The 17,615-nt window shown below is 33.6% G+C and overlaps 1 protein-coding gene across 1 annotated transcript in view; it reads right to left on the minus strand.

The window, feature by feature from the left end:
- Positions 1–4,311: 4,311 nt before the first annotated feature.
- LOC106110999 (glypican-5) overlaps positions 4,312–17,615 on the minus strand; it is a 69,856-nt gene continuing 56,552 nt past the window's right edge. Inside the window, exons 7-10 of the mRNA XM_013292968.1 lie at positions 7,872–8,119; positions 7,516–7,642; positions 6,809–6,974; positions 4,312–6,245 (exon numbers count right to left, since the gene is read on the minus strand). Coding sequence (XP_013148422.1) covers positions 6,118–6,245; positions 6,809–6,974; positions 7,516–7,642; positions 7,872–8,119 — 669 coding nt within the window. The 3' untranslated portion in view covers positions 4,312–6,117. The remainder of the gene's footprint in view (positions 6,246–6,808; positions 6,975–7,515; positions 7,643–7,871; positions 8,120–17,615) is intronic.

Raw genomic sequence — 17,615 nt, forward strand, 5'->3', positions numbered from 1 at the left:
TCGAAAGAAATAATCACAGTTTTTCAAAGTTTTTTTGGATGGAAGAACGAATATAATACTGTTACATTTCGATTGTAGAGATAGGTACTTCAATTCTTTTTTACCGTAAGTATGATCAATATTGCTTGTATAACGTCGTAGGCGTTGAATACGAACAATACGCATAAATTATACACTTCAAAATCAAAACTTCACAATACGAGAGCATTTAACATAATTTCGAATATATTTTCCTCAACACCTCTTGTTATCGAAATTCTTTAATACTTTCTACAGAGCGTATGTACATCTTGAGGGCCCGCAATAATTGGGAACGCAAACATTTTTTTGTTATTCAAAAATCGAATACTGGGAAATAACTGCATTCTGTGAATATAAAGTCGAAAGCTTACGAAGAATGCAGTTTGGCAAACACAAGTGAGAACTATGTCGTGTAAAGCGTAGAACGTCGATGGAAATAGTCTTGTCGAATTTAGTTTAATGTAGTATTAATAATTGAAATCTGTTGATCGCAAATAACTTTTGTTAAAATTGGCGCATCACTAGATTATCGACATACACGTCACGTCCCTATGACATCTGTCAATGTCATTCAGAACCGTTTCGGATAAGCGCCATTCGCGCCAGAGTAATTAAGTGGTTATAATTATATTATTGTCTATAACTGTAACAAAAGTAAAAAATACAACCAATCGTACTATTTTAATAAAACATCGTAGAGGTTAGGATCCTCTAAATGCTTGTAACGTTTCGTTAATGAAAATATTTACTGAAAGTCCATATTTCAATATTAGTTTGTATAGTAACTAGAGTATATAACAGTGGTATTAGAGATCAGAGAGTTGCAGTCGGTCGCATGCACAATCTGTGCAGACACATCGCATCGTCCGATGTCGATGTGTCAAGTCCGCTTAGCGAGTTTTTGCGAGCCCGCACTGAATTGTCAGTGCAGAATGTAATTCCACTTTGCACTAGCAAATAGAACTTGATTTATTTTTATAAGATTGATGGTCATTTTTTTTGTTTCCTTTACGTTTGTCACCTTAACTGTACTCAGTAAATCTACAACTAGTAAAGAAGGAAGTACGGAATCTTACTAATATTGCGAAAATTGGATGTATGGAAGGATGGCTGGATTTTTGTAAGATTTTGTCGCCTTAACTGCTGAACGGATCTCGATGAAATTTGATATAGATGTAAAAGATAGTCTGGAATAACACATAGGCTACTTACTTATGTTTTTTTTATTCCACGCGGACGGAGTCGCAGGCGAAAGGTAGTCTTTAATAAACATGTTCTTTAAAAATTTATTATATTATTCCAAACAATCTGATACGTTGTATTTTTTGCATATAAATTTTATGTTTCTTGATTCTATAAAGCAGTGCCAATAGGAAGGAATCTAGACCCGTCGTGCAGTCGTCAACTGGCCATTGACCCGGGTTTTCAATTCCGCCTTGTCTGACACTCCTCGGCTCCTTTGACAACCAGATAACACTGAAATTGCCTGTTTTGCTAATACATATTAAGTACTTGTTACTATAAAACTGTTTCATTCCTTTCTTACGGTTTAATTAACCGAGTTTAATTTCGTATTTTGATAAGATAAACAAACTTTTTTTGTTTTTAATTGATCGTGTAACGAAACAAATGAATGTAAATGATTTATTACACATGAAGTATGTGTAATAAACTGAAGCATGTAATAGTAGCTATGGGGAGGCTGAAAACCAGTGTGGCCTTCAGTGAGAATGTTCAGGGCGCATCATCTGAGCCTACAAAAGGCTACAAATCTAATCTTGGCCATTTTTTTTGACCGACTTCCCAAAAGAAGGAGGTACTGTACAATTCGTCGTATATTTTTTTTTGTATTTCATTTATATGTTTTGATTTTTGGTCAATAAATAGTGCTTTTTATTTTATTATTTCATGTAAATAAGAGTGTATCTCACATGTTTTAAAGGTTAAGTTTGGGTACAAACAATAAGCCCGCCGAGGCCGTTTTATAGGAAAATAATGGCTTTTTAATAGATACCTAAATGAAATTGATACGCCGTATAATAGATTCGCCCTTTTCAATAACGATTGAGATAAATTGCTAAATAAATATTCTCGGACGAAAATTATTCTTTAACGTCACTATGAAAAGCTAGCGATTTTCTCGGAAGCGGTTAAAAGTCTAGATTACATTTACAATTCTAAACCTAGGTTGGTCTAAACTAGATTTTGTTTTGTACAATCGAATTTTTTTTAACATTTCCGTATTTTTGACTACCGTAATCCTTATTTCGTATTTTCGTAAATAAAATGTGTTTATTCAAGTTTATTTTTATTTTTTGGTTCATTTCTCAGAAGACCTTTAGGACAATGGCGCGAAAAGCAATAGCTTCTAACAAGATTTAAGACTAAAATATTTTATATAACATCCCCATCTTTTTTATTTTCCTTCTCGACCAATACACAATTATACGAGAGTATTATTGGAAAAAAAGAAGAAACCAAAATCATAGGAATCTAGCCTTTAGTAAAGTTTGTTATGTTCGTTACGTTTACAATAAAAATCCTTCGTTATACAAGAACTGGATGAATAATGTATTTGAATTTTTCATTCCGCGCTATTACAATTCATTGAGCGATATATCTGATAACTGCACGGGCTAACAGCACGCAATCATCGATATTGGAGCAATAAACTGCAGAAACGAGGTCACAGCGACGAATATCATCCGTCAATTTTATTTATTTACCCGATTAGGTTGATTATTGGCTATTTTCAGTAATTTAAAGACAACAAGTTTTCACGCAGAATTAAAAAAAAAAACAAATACAAGTAGCCTATGTGTCCTTCCAGACTATCCTCTATATATATCCAAAATTTCATCGAATTCCTTTCAACCGTTTAGGCTACAAAATCTAACATATATAAGTATGTTACTAGTAAGTATGTACTTTCATCCAAAAGAAATTCTACTAAGAATTAAAGACAACGAAATAATAATATGTCGATGTGTGAGAAGAAGTAAATCGTCTATTTAACAAAATCACCGTAGATATAGGAAGGAAGAGCTCTTTTGTGTATCGCGTAAGCAATTGTACAAATTGAGCGCAGTCGGGCGGCGGCGGGACGCGGAACAAATGACGCGTGAAAATTGTCTCGGATACAGAGCTCGTGAGTTATTCTATATGATACTTGATTCGACTTCTTTGTACGTGATTCAAAGCAATCGATATTTAACAATGTTATATAACGATGCTTTTAGTGTGAAAATATTATTTAAATGTGATCTCATACAACACTAGCTGTTGCTCGCGACATCGCCGGCGTGAAATTTAAAAAAAATAATAAAAAACGGCCTATGTTACTCACAGATAAATTAACTTTCTAAAGGTGAAAGAATTTTTTAAATCGGCCCAGTAGTTTTTACCTGAATAGAATACATACAAAATACGAAAATACAAATCTTTCCTCTTCATAATATTAGTATAGATTATAACTTGACCGAGATTTTTTTTTTACCATCATGACCTTTAATTCACTATTACCAATAAAACATTTGTATTTCTGCATAGAAATGGGATGGTGTTTAAGTTAGCCGACATCTGTTTAATGAAGTAGTTAGAAAACTGCCTTTTGTTGGTTTTAGCCTTATAGGGCGTTATCATCGCTTCGCGACAAAGCCCCCTGAAAAAAGAAATAAAAGAAGAAATGATAATCCCAAATTATTATTTTAGTTATGACTGTCTGGGTAAGATTGTGTAAGAAGGCATATATCAATTTTATGGATTCATAAATATATAGATCGGACAGGACATACTGGGTGTATGTTAATATCAAGTCATTAAAAAGTTTTTATATATTTTTGAACAGAAAATAGTGTATTCACGAAAAGCATTGCAATTTAAAGCTAATACAAGCATATGCATTGTGAGTACTATTTCACAACGTTAGGACAGTACCCTCTGACATAATAATAGGTCTGCGAGTTATGACGCTACCAGGCCAGAGACAATGGACTGCATGAATAAAATATACCGAAAGCAGGCCACCTTCTACATCGCATACTGTTGCATTTTACATATGCATACTGAAACTTCCATTACCTCTCCGTTTAACTCATACTCTATGCGTGATTTTTTTTATTCTATCCTAGTGTTATTGTAAAAGCATATGTATGAATTTTAAATATGGAACAATTTGAAAATGATTTTATGAATATTTTATTTAAGAAAAACATGTCATTGTATACCATTAGTAATAAATATAGTAGTAGAGTGTAGATTATCTTGTAGTCATGTAAATGAAACCAATTATTTTATGGTACAGAGTTTATTTTCGTAATATAAACACACTATCTGTCCAATAATATTTACAAAACGTTCGAGATTCATTATTCTTCGTTACTTAAAGATGATGAATTCATTTAAATCACTGGAAATAAGGAGTTTATAAATTTTATAGGTTTCTTAGGTTATTGATAATGCGGAAATGTACAATTTTCCATGTTTTTAAAGTACCGTTATCGAAAACGACAAATTGTTGTCAAAGTAACAAAGAAAAGCAAATACTTTGCCACTCATCAACGACTATGAGTATATTTTAGTTATCGTCAAAGTTTTAACTACAGTCACAAGTATTAATAATTATCCAGTTAGCCTAAAATTTGATATTTCCATTTAAAAATAATCTAATAAATGTTTTAAATTAGATCAATTATTAATATTCATAACTATATTTTTAATGTACAATTTTCTTCATCATTTAATGATGGTTTATGCATTTTTTCTACATCAAGCGTAAACATTTTTTTTTTACATTTTACACATTTTGTCTTTAAATCAATAAAAATTGTCTACATATAACAATGACAGCACACAAACTGTCTGTTTTACTAAAACAAAGTATATCAATTGCGGTGTAGAATTTCATAGTACATATTAATTTAATTATTGAATTTAATGCCGTAGTTAAAAGCAAAGCCAGATACTGTTTCATGTCTACAAATTGTATGAAAAGTTTTATATTACGTCAATTGTTTTAAAAGTAAGCATCATTCTATTTACAAAATATAGAGCACGGAATAACTATCTTTAAAGTGCCACAGATAAAGTTGTAATAACTCTATTACAAATGTTTCTTCCATTACAGATCTCACAAGTTTTTTTTTAAACAAATACGGTAAGCAAAAGCGAATTTAGCTAATAATTTACCTTTTGTTCAAAGAGGTTTCATGCAATTCATGGAATTACATTTGTTAACAGCGTACTCCTTAGGCCCTTGATAAATCCCCACCAGATAATTCCCTACATATATTTATTGCCATTTCATTTAATATATAAAAGTATAATACATAACTCTTTCAAAGAATAGTACAATATATAAATAATGCAACGAGATGATCGCATTAACTTAAAACACTAATTCTGTATCACATAACATTATTCGATTAAATTATGACTTAATTATTACCATAAATTATAATATTCGTAACATTAATATGGCAACAAAACATGTCTCCTAGCTAAGCACCTAGACCAGTAGGATTTTAGGTATTTACACATCTGTACAGGACACCCATATTACCTCATCTCATCACTAATCGTTATACTCTTCTCATAATAAATTTATTGCCAATCAACTATAGTTTAACAATTATTAAAGATCTTTAAATAATAATATCATATTATCCCGAAATTATCTCCACAACGTACCTATAAATGCAGAAGTTAAAGGCTTCTGTTAAAAAGTACATTTATATAACTATCCACTACATTCGATTTAGAAAAATATGTACAAAAACCAATATAATATAGTAAACACATGATATGCACTGTACAATTGCAGACTTTAGAATGATATAAGATCTTCAAACGTCTATCGTTTGCTTTTATATAAACCCTACATGTACATTATAAAAGGAAAGCTTGCGACGGACTTAAACTAGTTTAAGACTAGCTACAGTAGGGTTTATTCTACAATTCGAATACTCTTTTATAAATAAACCGATCGCGTGTCTTTTATTTCGCTACTACTAAAGTCCGATACACACCGCGCGCTGATATAATCGTAGGCTGCGTGGGTCTGAGCCCAGAACTGTGTCACAAGGTTCAAAGGGTAGCTTAGAAGCTGGTGATACGTAAGATGGCCACGACGAATGTAAGCGCGAGCAAAGGTTGTGTACGAGTGCCCGCTGATGTCTTTTCCGTCGAAGAATACGTGTTTTCTTCTCTGACGAATGTCTTGCTCCCTGTTAAAATAATAATCATTATAAATATCAACGCATTAACATAAATTTTAACCTTATAGTTTCACAACGGTGTTTGTTTCTAACGTGATTTTCATATAAAAATGGCTTAATTAAAAACTAGGTTATAATATGCATCCGAAGTAATAATGTTTTGAAATGCATTTTTATCCGGACTTTGACTCCGTACAAAGTTTAGCAAACATGTTCGCAATGCTGAAAACATGGTTGAAAGTTTACGCAAACTTCCTACAGCGCGCAACTTGTGCACCGCATGTTAAGCATCATACGAATGCATAAAACAATAATGTTAAGTATAGTTTTACTAATTTATTTCTGTACGCCAGCAGTACGTCGTGTATTTAATGTTCATGGATATACTTGAATGTGCTTACTTCGTTATTTATTTTGAAATGAAAGGTATATTTACAGAAGGACAAACAAAAATTACTGTTAACTCTAGCTCTAACCATATCCAGATTAGGTGGTTTTCGCTGTCGTATTGTTTCAATATTTCTCGATCTATAATTGTATGTGTCAATGTAGTCACTCTTCCAAGTACTCACCGACATCCTGAGCCCCCGAACCCTCCTCGCCGGAGCCTTCAGCATCATATGCCGCGTCATCATCCGTGTAGCTCCTGCCCGAGCCTGAACCCTCGTCTCCTGCTTCGTCACCCTGCATGAAAGCTTCAGCCGCTGGCGCAGCGCCCCACGAGTGGGAGACTAGCAACTGTTGGAATAGATACCTTTGAAGTCTCCTTACTTAATGTGCCCTGTTCTTCTATACATCGTTAAAGTTAAGAGAATAAAATGTCAGTTGCAAATGATCAGAGAAATGTTGGCAATAAAAGTACTGCTCATTATCACCGTCACACAAAAACTTTCGATAGATGAGGTGACAAAAAGCTACGTAATAAGACATGCAACAGACGCGTCATCTAGAGTCGTTAGTTCGATATTATTCACAAACTGGTTTACGCTTTATTATATCGTGATATCACTGTTCACAAAAAACTAATTTATTTTCCTGCAGCTGTAAACTTGACGAGATTAAATGATTGGAATATATTGGCTAAAGTAATAGGGGAAAATCCAATTACTGGCAATAAGTTTGCTTTATGATGGTGTTACTCTGTTCAAACAAATATTATTTCAATTCTAACGGTAAACGCTTGTTAAATAAGCTTAGATGCAGTTTATTCAGTAAAGTATTAAAGTGGTGGTATTATTACATCAAAGAGTATAAACCTTTTAATATTTATCATACATACCTGTCTCGCTTGTCGCAGTTTGTCTCCCAAAGCGGCTACTCTTGAATCCTGCTTTACGCCGGACGTTATCTCGGGATTGTATTTTTGATCGCTATTCGATGCTGAAGCCACCAACGGTTTCGTGTATCTGCACAAAATAAAACCATTTAAATATTCGCCATATATTGGCTTATAATTTTCACTACTTATTGGGTTTATTGGATTCAAAGTTGCAATTGGAGCCGATTTTCTGTATTATTGGTTTGTTTTTTTAACACATCTTTCACGATTACAAGAAATCTTGTGCATGTGATTTTAAACATAAACAAAGAAAGCCCTTTTTAGAATGTTCGTCGATATTTGGTAAGGATACTTACTCTCCAACAGTTTCGCCGTTCCAACATTCTGTATTCCCTTCGGTAGCGAATTCAGGTTCATCGCACAGCTTATCAGCTAAGCCGGAGAAGAGTTTCTTGCTGGCGGCGAGCGTGGCAGCGAACTGCAGGAGTTCAGTGTCTGGTGGCGGTGCGCGCAGGGCGTCACGTCTCGCCGCTCCCGGTGTAGGAGTCGGCGCTGTGAGACCGGAAACATCTAACGTAGTTGGAGATCCACATTCTTGACGGACCTATAGACAAAAAGAATAGATGTTTAACACTTTATAAACTATAGCATAAATGTTGTGCGATTGTCAATTGTTTCGCAGGCAATTCAACTGTTTCTCTGCACAACTAAATATCGAGTAGTATGTGCATCTGTATATAAGCTCACAGGAATCAAGAGAGACTAAATAGTTGTGCGATAGTTTAGTTTCAGGGATGCGCATGCTCTTAAAATGGTATTGAACTTACAAAGGCAATTGTTTCACGATATTTAATACATAATTTTCCAATGATTTAGTTTGATTCGTGACAAAAGTAGTAGTTATTTTAAAGTACTTTTATAGATAATTGTTGGAATAATTTTAATTCACATCAGACTTACTGCTTCTCATTGTTTCTAAAAATAGTTGTGTTGATCCCAAGATCATTTATCATCCTTTGGCACGTTGGAACAATGCTATCTTCTTAGGAATCAATTGAGTTATTGTGTTGCATCGAGGAATGTGTTCAGATAGAAATCGTGGTATATTGCAGACGTGTCGATGATTAACTAACGAGCGGTAAGTGGTGTGATTTGTTGGTCGCCGCGGGGTGCGGGATGCGGGGAGCGGACTGTGGGGAACGCGAATATTATCAGCGCGAGATCGGTATTCGTGCGGAAATAGCGCACGCCCGTACCCGCACCGGCGACTCTACCACTAATGTTGCTAGCTTATATTCAAATTTACCAATTAATTAATAATTATTCATATAGAAAGGTGAATAATATGTGTTTACGATTCATACAATATGAAAAAATTAAATTCTTTATAAAGATTTGTAACAAGGTTTACAAATTTAATCACTACATTTTAATATAATATAACTGAAAGAGAAATAATTCTTTTTACGCCATTTTGTTATCACATAAAGGGAATTACTTAGATACTATGATAAAACTTAAATAAAATTTAACAATACAATCTGTGACAAACGAAACAGCTGTTTAAGCTCGTTAAGTCGTCAACTTCGTCTCAAAATTAACTTCGTTTTTAATAAGATAAAGCGGAATAGAAAAGATTTTTCTTTTCTTAAAAAAGGTTTGCATCTGCCTTAATTGTGATAAGGGTATCTTCGTCTTTTAGTTGTTTAATAATCAGTACAGTAGTATTTTTTTTTGTGAAACAAAGAGTGACATATTTTAGTATTTTTAAATTGTTTTACTATCCATATTACCAAAAATCTATTGAAAACTACATTATTGAATCATTAGGTTTATAAATTTCAATTTTCATAATTTTACAACTAGGGTGCAACGTAAATGTCGATATAACTAGCACCCTGTAGTGCCTAATTAATTTAACAAGCGGAAGAGAATTTTAACTTCGAAATTTAAAATAAAAATTTAATATTTCATATCAAACAATGTGCAGCAATTTTCCAGCCTGTTTAAGGTAATGGGGTGAGGAATTAACTGGCAACTCTATAACCGTGTGAACGCCCGCAGCGACTCGCGACACACGCAAATAAACTACAAAGAGCAGGCCCTGCGTCCGACGCAAATAGTCGCATACTCTCTACTGCAATAACTACTAATGTAATTATTATAAAAAAGCAGTACTCGCTACTTCTTTGTAGAATTCTTGGCAATTTGGTATATAATTAGGTCCTTTGTAGATAAATTCCGACACTAATTACTCAACCGAGAGGAAGTTCACGGCCGAGTCGTACGAGTTCAGTTCCATTTTGCACTTCCCATTCTTAATTAGTGTGAATTAAAATTATGTTACTGCTATTCTGCTAATGAATAGCTTTAAGACGAGTTGAACAAATGTTAAATGTAAGTTATAATAAAAAGTTTATTCTAAACATTTATTTATAACTTCGCAATTCAACATAAGGCAGATTTCACGTGTATTTCTAAGTTAAAACATACAAATAAAGCCGTGCGTAAAACGTTTTTTATATATTTTATTCAGTTTTTGCTTACAAACTGAACTCAATAAATGTAAAGATGCCCCTGGCTAAATACAGTAAATATTCATTAGTGCCAGTCTTTTGCACGACTGTGACCGGATTGTATCGCATTCGATAAAAAGTTTCAACTTATATAAAAACTTTTTGCTTATACGGCCAGTCGCAACACTGGCCAGTAATTACGAGTATAAAGGAAGTTATAGATAATATACGGCAAATCGGGAAAACGACACCCCGGGCAACGTTTGGTACGAATGAACTTACAATAAGATTGATAACTTGTTATAAATTATTAGACTTTATCCACATTTTATTCGAATATTTAAGTTTAATATACTTAAAATTGTATTATAAATAAGATTTTATGTTAAGAATTATTGCATAAAAATTATTGAAACTAACTTCGATTTCATTTTGTCACAATTTGGTTTATTTTTAAAACGATGCATACGTCGTACAAATGCCCCAGGCTATTACTATTATATAATATTTGATGTTTTAGCTTTGAAAAGAAAGTGTTACGTGCAACAACAGGGGTTGAATTTTAAAAATACAACTTCAATCGTAACTCAATTAATTCATTGTTTTGCGATAATAGTTCTAGTCTGTGATTGAAATACGCGATAGATAATTAATTTTACGCAGGGCCTCTACGCATAATCTGTGCGAATAATTAAACATCCTTTACGTATCGAATGAGTAACGCCATTGTTCGTTGTTTAATTACATTAATTGTAACATCAGCCGGGCTTTGTTCGTGTCCTTGGTGAGTCACGTCATATATCACTTTATCCGGATGCTTTGACATTCAAAAATTAAGAGCGTTAAGTTATACAGACAATGATGAATGGGAATTGCCAAAGGTGATAGAGGTCGACGCATGTTTTAATATGGAACGTTTGCTGGTTTTATTTATACTTGTATTATAAAGAGGAAAGATTTGTATTTTTGTATGTAATAAAATAACTTAAAAACTACTGAACCGATTTCAAAATTCTTACCATTACTATGCTACGTCATCATTGAGTGAACATAGGATATATATTTTTTTAATTTCACGCAGTCGAAGTCGGGAGCAACAACAAGTTCTTTTGACTCTCACGTAAACTTTATGTAGGTAGGGATATGAAAGGTTCCTTAAACGTATGACGTCCTATCTCAAGAGTTTTTGTTTAACGGGAAAAGTTTCAAAACAAAAAGGCTTCTTAACATCATTTTCTGGCATAAGACCGCTAGTATTCGAACGTTAATCATGATGGAGAAAACCTGTCAAAGTTCATACAACCATCAATCGATGTACTATTAAAATAAACACAAATAAATCGCGTGGGCGATTGTTAAGTGACCATAATCAAAGTGTACTTTAATCGATTAGCTGACATCCGTACTTACGTAATGTCGATTAACGTAACTGCAATCATTTAATATTGACAGCCGCTTCCCAAGATTCAACTTATAATATTATATATTGATAATTATTAAAATATTAATAAAATGTGTTCAGTTTTCATGTTAAATAATAACAATATACTTAATCCAAACATAACTAGAGCTTATAAAAGAAGAAAGGGGATAAAACCGTAAGCGTTTAAAAATACGATACCTTTCGAATTCCCACTGACGGATGGAAAATTCTAAATAAAACAATATTATTTCAAATTCGAGCCAAGACCGGTAAAAGCTACAGAAAATAAAAAAAGAACTTTGTTGTAATTTTAAAACTCAACATAAATATACTCAGTTTGTTTGTTGTTTTGCCAATTTCTTAAGAATAATATTTTCTAACGCAAGAAACAGCGCGGGTCAACTTTAAAGGGGTAAAAGTTGAAAACCGTTCAAACTTGGATCCAATAAAGGATATTAAAATAATAACAGAGGGAACATTTTTACAGGATGTCCACGTCTAGTCTTACTTTGCTACTATGCAGGGTAATAAGTATGTTCCTCATTTAGCAATGACTTCTGTAAAAGCAGGTACAATTTCTTCGTCCAGATGTCCAGAAAATCCAGACTCTCTAATTACTTTAATTAATTTCACTCTACTTTTTGTAAGGTACTCTATAAAAGTTTTAATTTTTATAATGGAGAAAGTGAATCCTACTTAAACACTAAAGGTATAGATTTATTACAATGTCTTCATTAATTCTTCCTGTAAATTGGAACCGTGTTACATAATAATTTAGTCGACAGTTTATTTCGAAAACTTCTCAAGTTTCGTTGATTGTAAATCGCGTAGGCTCAGCGTATCTACGAGCAAACGCGACTCGTCGAGGAATGCTTGACCTTTATGGGCAATAATAAATTGTGCGCCGGTAACGAACGGCGTCTACACGCAATCATTTGAACTCTGAATACTTGGAATTTACACAATGATGTCGCTATGATAATTTTATTGTTCAAAAGACAACCGGATGCCGGTTTATTGCCGGTGTTAAGGCGCTAAACTGTTTCTGTCCGCACTAGGCACGTCGCCGAACACCGCGCTGCGTGTCTATCCTGATTAATTCCGATGTGGTGCATGCTTTAATTGCTTAATGATTCTATTTATAAGATTTATTGTTTATTTATTATGCAGGAGATTAGTACTTGTGTACATCTAATAAATTTTACAGTAAGCTTAAAGGTTTTAATTATAGATTATTCGGAAATTTGACACAATACTTATAAAATAATTAATATAATAATATAGAATTACATATTATTAAACAACAAAAAATTATCATAGAAGAAAAATTGCCGTTGTAGACTAACATATGATAATATTCTGTATGTCACCCACTAGTGGGAAACAATAAATTAATTCTATTACATTAAAACAATTAATCAAATTGGAAAGAATGTCTCGTTTAAATGTATAATAGACTAGCGTAATATATGGGACATCTAACACAGAGCGAACCGTACGTAAGAATTAAAATAACGATAAAAATTCGTTTCAATGAAATACAAAACAACCCGCCTGCGATAAATCTTCGAGTTCTTTCAATTGGATGAACCCATTTGTTCAATTAGTTCATGCAACAGCGATAGCGTGATTGCAGCAAGATTTCCGACTCTAAGTAGTACCAAAACTATGACAAGTAAATAAAACTGTACTTCAATCCATAGTTAATTACTTTTTGACTGACTTCCCAAAAGAAGGAGGTATTCTATTTTAAAGGTCAATGGTTTTTTTTATTATAATTCTTCTGTAAATGTATTGTCTCATAACAAATTACTTAGTACAGGTGACAATTATGTGGTAATAAAAGACACTGGTCTGTTCATCAATTTGTGTACCGATACAATGGACCCATCCAAGTTCCACAAGTCGTTGCGTATCGCTTTCAAAATTCAAAATGATACATACAGCTATTAAAATTCAAATATCTCAATAACAAAAACGGTAGTCGATGCTTGAACTTATCGCGGTTGTAAAGAAAGTATCTAAGTTCAATAAATAAGTGTGATGCTGCAATATATCAATAAATTGCGTCTCCGAGTGGTGTCTACGAAAGTCTCGGCGGCGCGTGCGCGTGGGCGTGGGTCATGACCCAAGGCACGAGCGGTCATGCTGCCCACGCGCACCGGTACATTCAGTCGGTATAATATGGTGCAAGTTTTTAATGTACTTGGGATTTCAAATTTTCCACTTTGTTATTCAAAGAAACATTACTAAAAAATCTTATAAAGTTTTTACAAGTATATATGTATGTATAGGAAGTTCAATTCAATTTGGCGCATGGTATTGTATACGCACACGCGGTAGATTGTTTGCAGGATATTTACAATTCTTTGACAAAAAGTATACATACGCATACCACCGAGAGTCATCATACCAACGTCAATGTTTACATTCCATTATGAGCGTGATCGAGTAAATGTTTATTTTTAAGTGTCTCATTTTTTATCAGTGGGAATTCATATTTCAAAAACCTAGCGAAAACACGGATAGATTGATGTAGACTGGCTTAAAAAAAGATTGACGTAAATAATTCCGAAAATTAATAAGCTTAACAATAATAAAAAATATTAATAGGCTTGTCCGCTTCAGCTTAAGACTTGTCCCTCTATCGTCTTCCGCGAGGTGAAAGCTCACCGCGTGGGCAGGCGCCAGCGAACGCACTCCAACTTGACGGAGTAAGACACTACCCTCGAAGAACTTAAGACCGATACGAGATCACTGAACATTAACTAAATTTGAATTGAATTAAAAAGTCAATTAAGAATCTAATTAGTCTGGGAAATTAACACGTTAAAATAAATCGACTACTAAGTTAATTGTGTTTATTACGATAATTAAATTTTAAATTCATCAATTTCGTTTCATGCATTTACGTTGTCGAATTAAGATAAAATTACATGTAATAGATATAGCAGTAGATTGAGGTTGCATTAAATAGCTTCCAATGTGTAGGTAGATCGAAAAGAGTATGCATGAATTGCGTGAGAAGAAATGCACAAGAAGGGAGTGAAATCATTAAGTAATCTGATTAGATGTATGAAAGAGCAGTACATGCAAGGCCGACACTCCGTAGGGCACGCTGATATTTAGAAACAAAAAATGCAATAGTTTTTTTTTGTAAACCACTTGTTTCTCGCTTTAATCTTTGAGGAAGACTTCTTAAATATTTCACAGTATTCAGTATTAAAAACGGACTAACGAGGAATTGTCTCTGCCAAAAGTAAAATAGAAGTGAGACTGTAAGGTGCATCAGCGCCGAGTCGTTACGACAACTTGACACGGTTCCATTGGCAGGAAGTCTTTACGACGGTGCGCGAAAAGGAACTTTTCTTTAACGTTTCACACAAAGCTGCAAAACGAGAGATTTTGTGAAAAGATCTAACGTTTATGTCGAATCAAGACGTTAACGTTTGCATTTATTTTGCATTTGAAATAGTTATGACGAATGATATTGGTAGCCTATGGAGCATTTTATAATTTGTTAAAACTGATGTTAGACTCCGATTGAGAGCTTATCTTAAAACGGTTTATTGTTAAATATCTTGTTTCGAAATTCGATTAAATAATCGAAATACCCAAATGGTCTGTTGTTCCAATTCAATATAATTCATGTTTAAACATAAACACTCATTTATTCAACTTGAATGAACTTTAATAAATAAACATTTTTCCTCAAAAATAAATTGGTTTTCGGCATTCATTAATACTTCAAAACTTGATTACTTCTTAGGCGTTATTAAATGGGGAACGAAGAAAAAAGTAGCGAGCGTAACGGATCCATTTTCCATTATTTTAAAGGCTGAGAATCTAAAATTTATTCACAAAGTTTCTGAGATGAAAGTAAATTGAATTCGGGCCGATTGAACGCGGCCGCAAAACTCGAAGCAGTGCTTTTACTATGAAAATTGAAAGTCAACATTTCTCTAGATTTCTGAATTTCAACTTTAGAATTTAAAATACTTCGTTAACTTATAGACGTAAAATGTAATCAAGCCTGCAACGTAAAGTTATAACATGTACATGTTTTTCTAACAATTCTACCTCATCTTTTATTTTATGGATTGATTCACATGTCTAAATGACAACTAGGCAATGTTTAGATACAGAGTTTTAGCGACACACTACACCAAATACGAACCTAGAGTTCATTCATTGGAACCATTTACGTAACAACGAATCGGACGTTGCCTAAAACGGAAACGTTGTCCTTGGAAACTGTATGACATAAGCATTTAGTAACATTACTTATGACTCAACGGGATGTCTGTGTTTTGTCTGCCCATTAACTATTTATATAATTTCCTTCGTTTTTGCTTTAATTATACGAGTATGATATGTCTGCGACTCACGTGTACTTTTCTTAGACTTCTATCATCATCATCTAAAATGTTTAATAACCTAGTTATTGTAAAACTAGTACTATTTTCCGTTTTATTGCAGCCAAGAATGATTTAAACTACTAGGGATTTTATTTAATTTAGTATGGAGTTTGAATTATGCTCTCTATTCTAGCTTTTGGTATGGGTATAATTGTGTTAAAAAGTTTGCTTAAACGTTGAGACTCGATTCCCTGTTAACTAGGTTAATTAGTAGAGAACGCCTAGACTGAAGTGTTTATAATAAAGTTTAAATAAATACAGAAGCCGTAAGTAAACGACAAATTAATTCATTACTAAATTAATAAACAAGTACATATTTATCCCATTAAGTTAGAGTGGTAGACAGTGATTATGAATCTATATTTATTGTGATTTTAGCACGTTTTTCTAGAACTACCATTCTCGTCCGGTTAATTTAAGTCCTCTACCATGTGTAAATGTTTGTACTACGTTTTTCGTGACATTAATATGCTTAACTTCACCACCGAAGTCCTTAACCGGCTGTTTCTTGCATTCTATTAATTTTTATACTCATATTAAGTTACAAGATACACTGTAGTATCAAATGCAACTGCATATAAATTACACGCAGGAAATTGTTTATTAAAACAGTGGCTTGCAAATATCTCGTCCAATAGTCGTAAAGTAAACTAAGCTGGGTGTTTACGATATCCATTTGCTCTAGCTGCCAGAATAAGCTACGATTTTACGAGCCTTTCTATTTGCACGGACCCAAGATACAATTTTACAAGTTTATTAACTGTACCCGTATAAGTTATTACACCCATAGCAATTATTTTTCAACCTACTATATTTGAATTTATTCAAGACTCCTGCTAAAGTTAGAGAAATATTGCTTTACACTTATCTATGTTTTCGTTTATTAAAATAATTATTTTAAACAATACTAATTTGTAATCCTTCGACGGTACTCAGTACGCAACATATTTCGCCTACTCTTTGCATGTGCAACTAATAATGTTAATCGAATCGTTTCGAATCTAAAACCATTGAAGGCAAAAACACCTGCGAACAGTCGACGCCCACGTGTGACCTATGTTGTCGCAATATCGCTGTTTGACTCATTCAATCCACTTTTACGACCCCCTAACACCGAGTGAAACTAATCTACGAATACGTTCGACTTTACGACATTTGGATGGACCGCAAAGTAAACGTGTGCGGAACTTTTATTACTGGGAAAGCTGAATGCAAATGCTGTAAAGGCTACGTAAAGGCGATAACCGGAAAATAATTGAATCGTACCACTAAATGGAATTCGAAACGTCCGTGGCACGAAGCCAAACTGTGGGACAGTACTCAGCACTATATAACTTTATATTCCGCGTTGACGTGTCCCGCGAAACTTTAGTAGTGCGACTCCGATGAGATACCGTGGTACGAGGCGCGCGGTTCGATGAACTTAAAGGCGATTTAATGCTAAAATAGCGTGCGAAATGCGCAACTTCTATTAACTGCCAGTACGCCAGTATATCAAACAAAATTATAGCGAGTCATTGTGGAGTCGAGGCCGTAACTTGGCTGACTAGAAAATTATCTTGTTCAGCAGAAGCGGAGCACCTGTCAATATATCTTGTGTGACGTAAACCTTTCTAGAAGCCGAGCCGGCTCGGATTTAAATGATGGATGTGGGCTTGAATTATTTGAAGGTAGAATTTATGACTTTGTTTACAATTCTATAGAAAAAAGACCTTATAATACTGACGTATTTTTTCATTTGAA

This window comes from Papilio polytes, unplaced genomic scaffold (assembly GCF_000836215.1).
Source record: "Papilio polytes unplaced genomic scaffold, Ppol_1.0 DF824180.1, whole genome shotgun sequence".
Lineage (NCBI taxonomy): Eukaryota > Metazoa > Arthropoda > Insecta > Lepidoptera > Papilionidae > Papilio > Papilio polytes.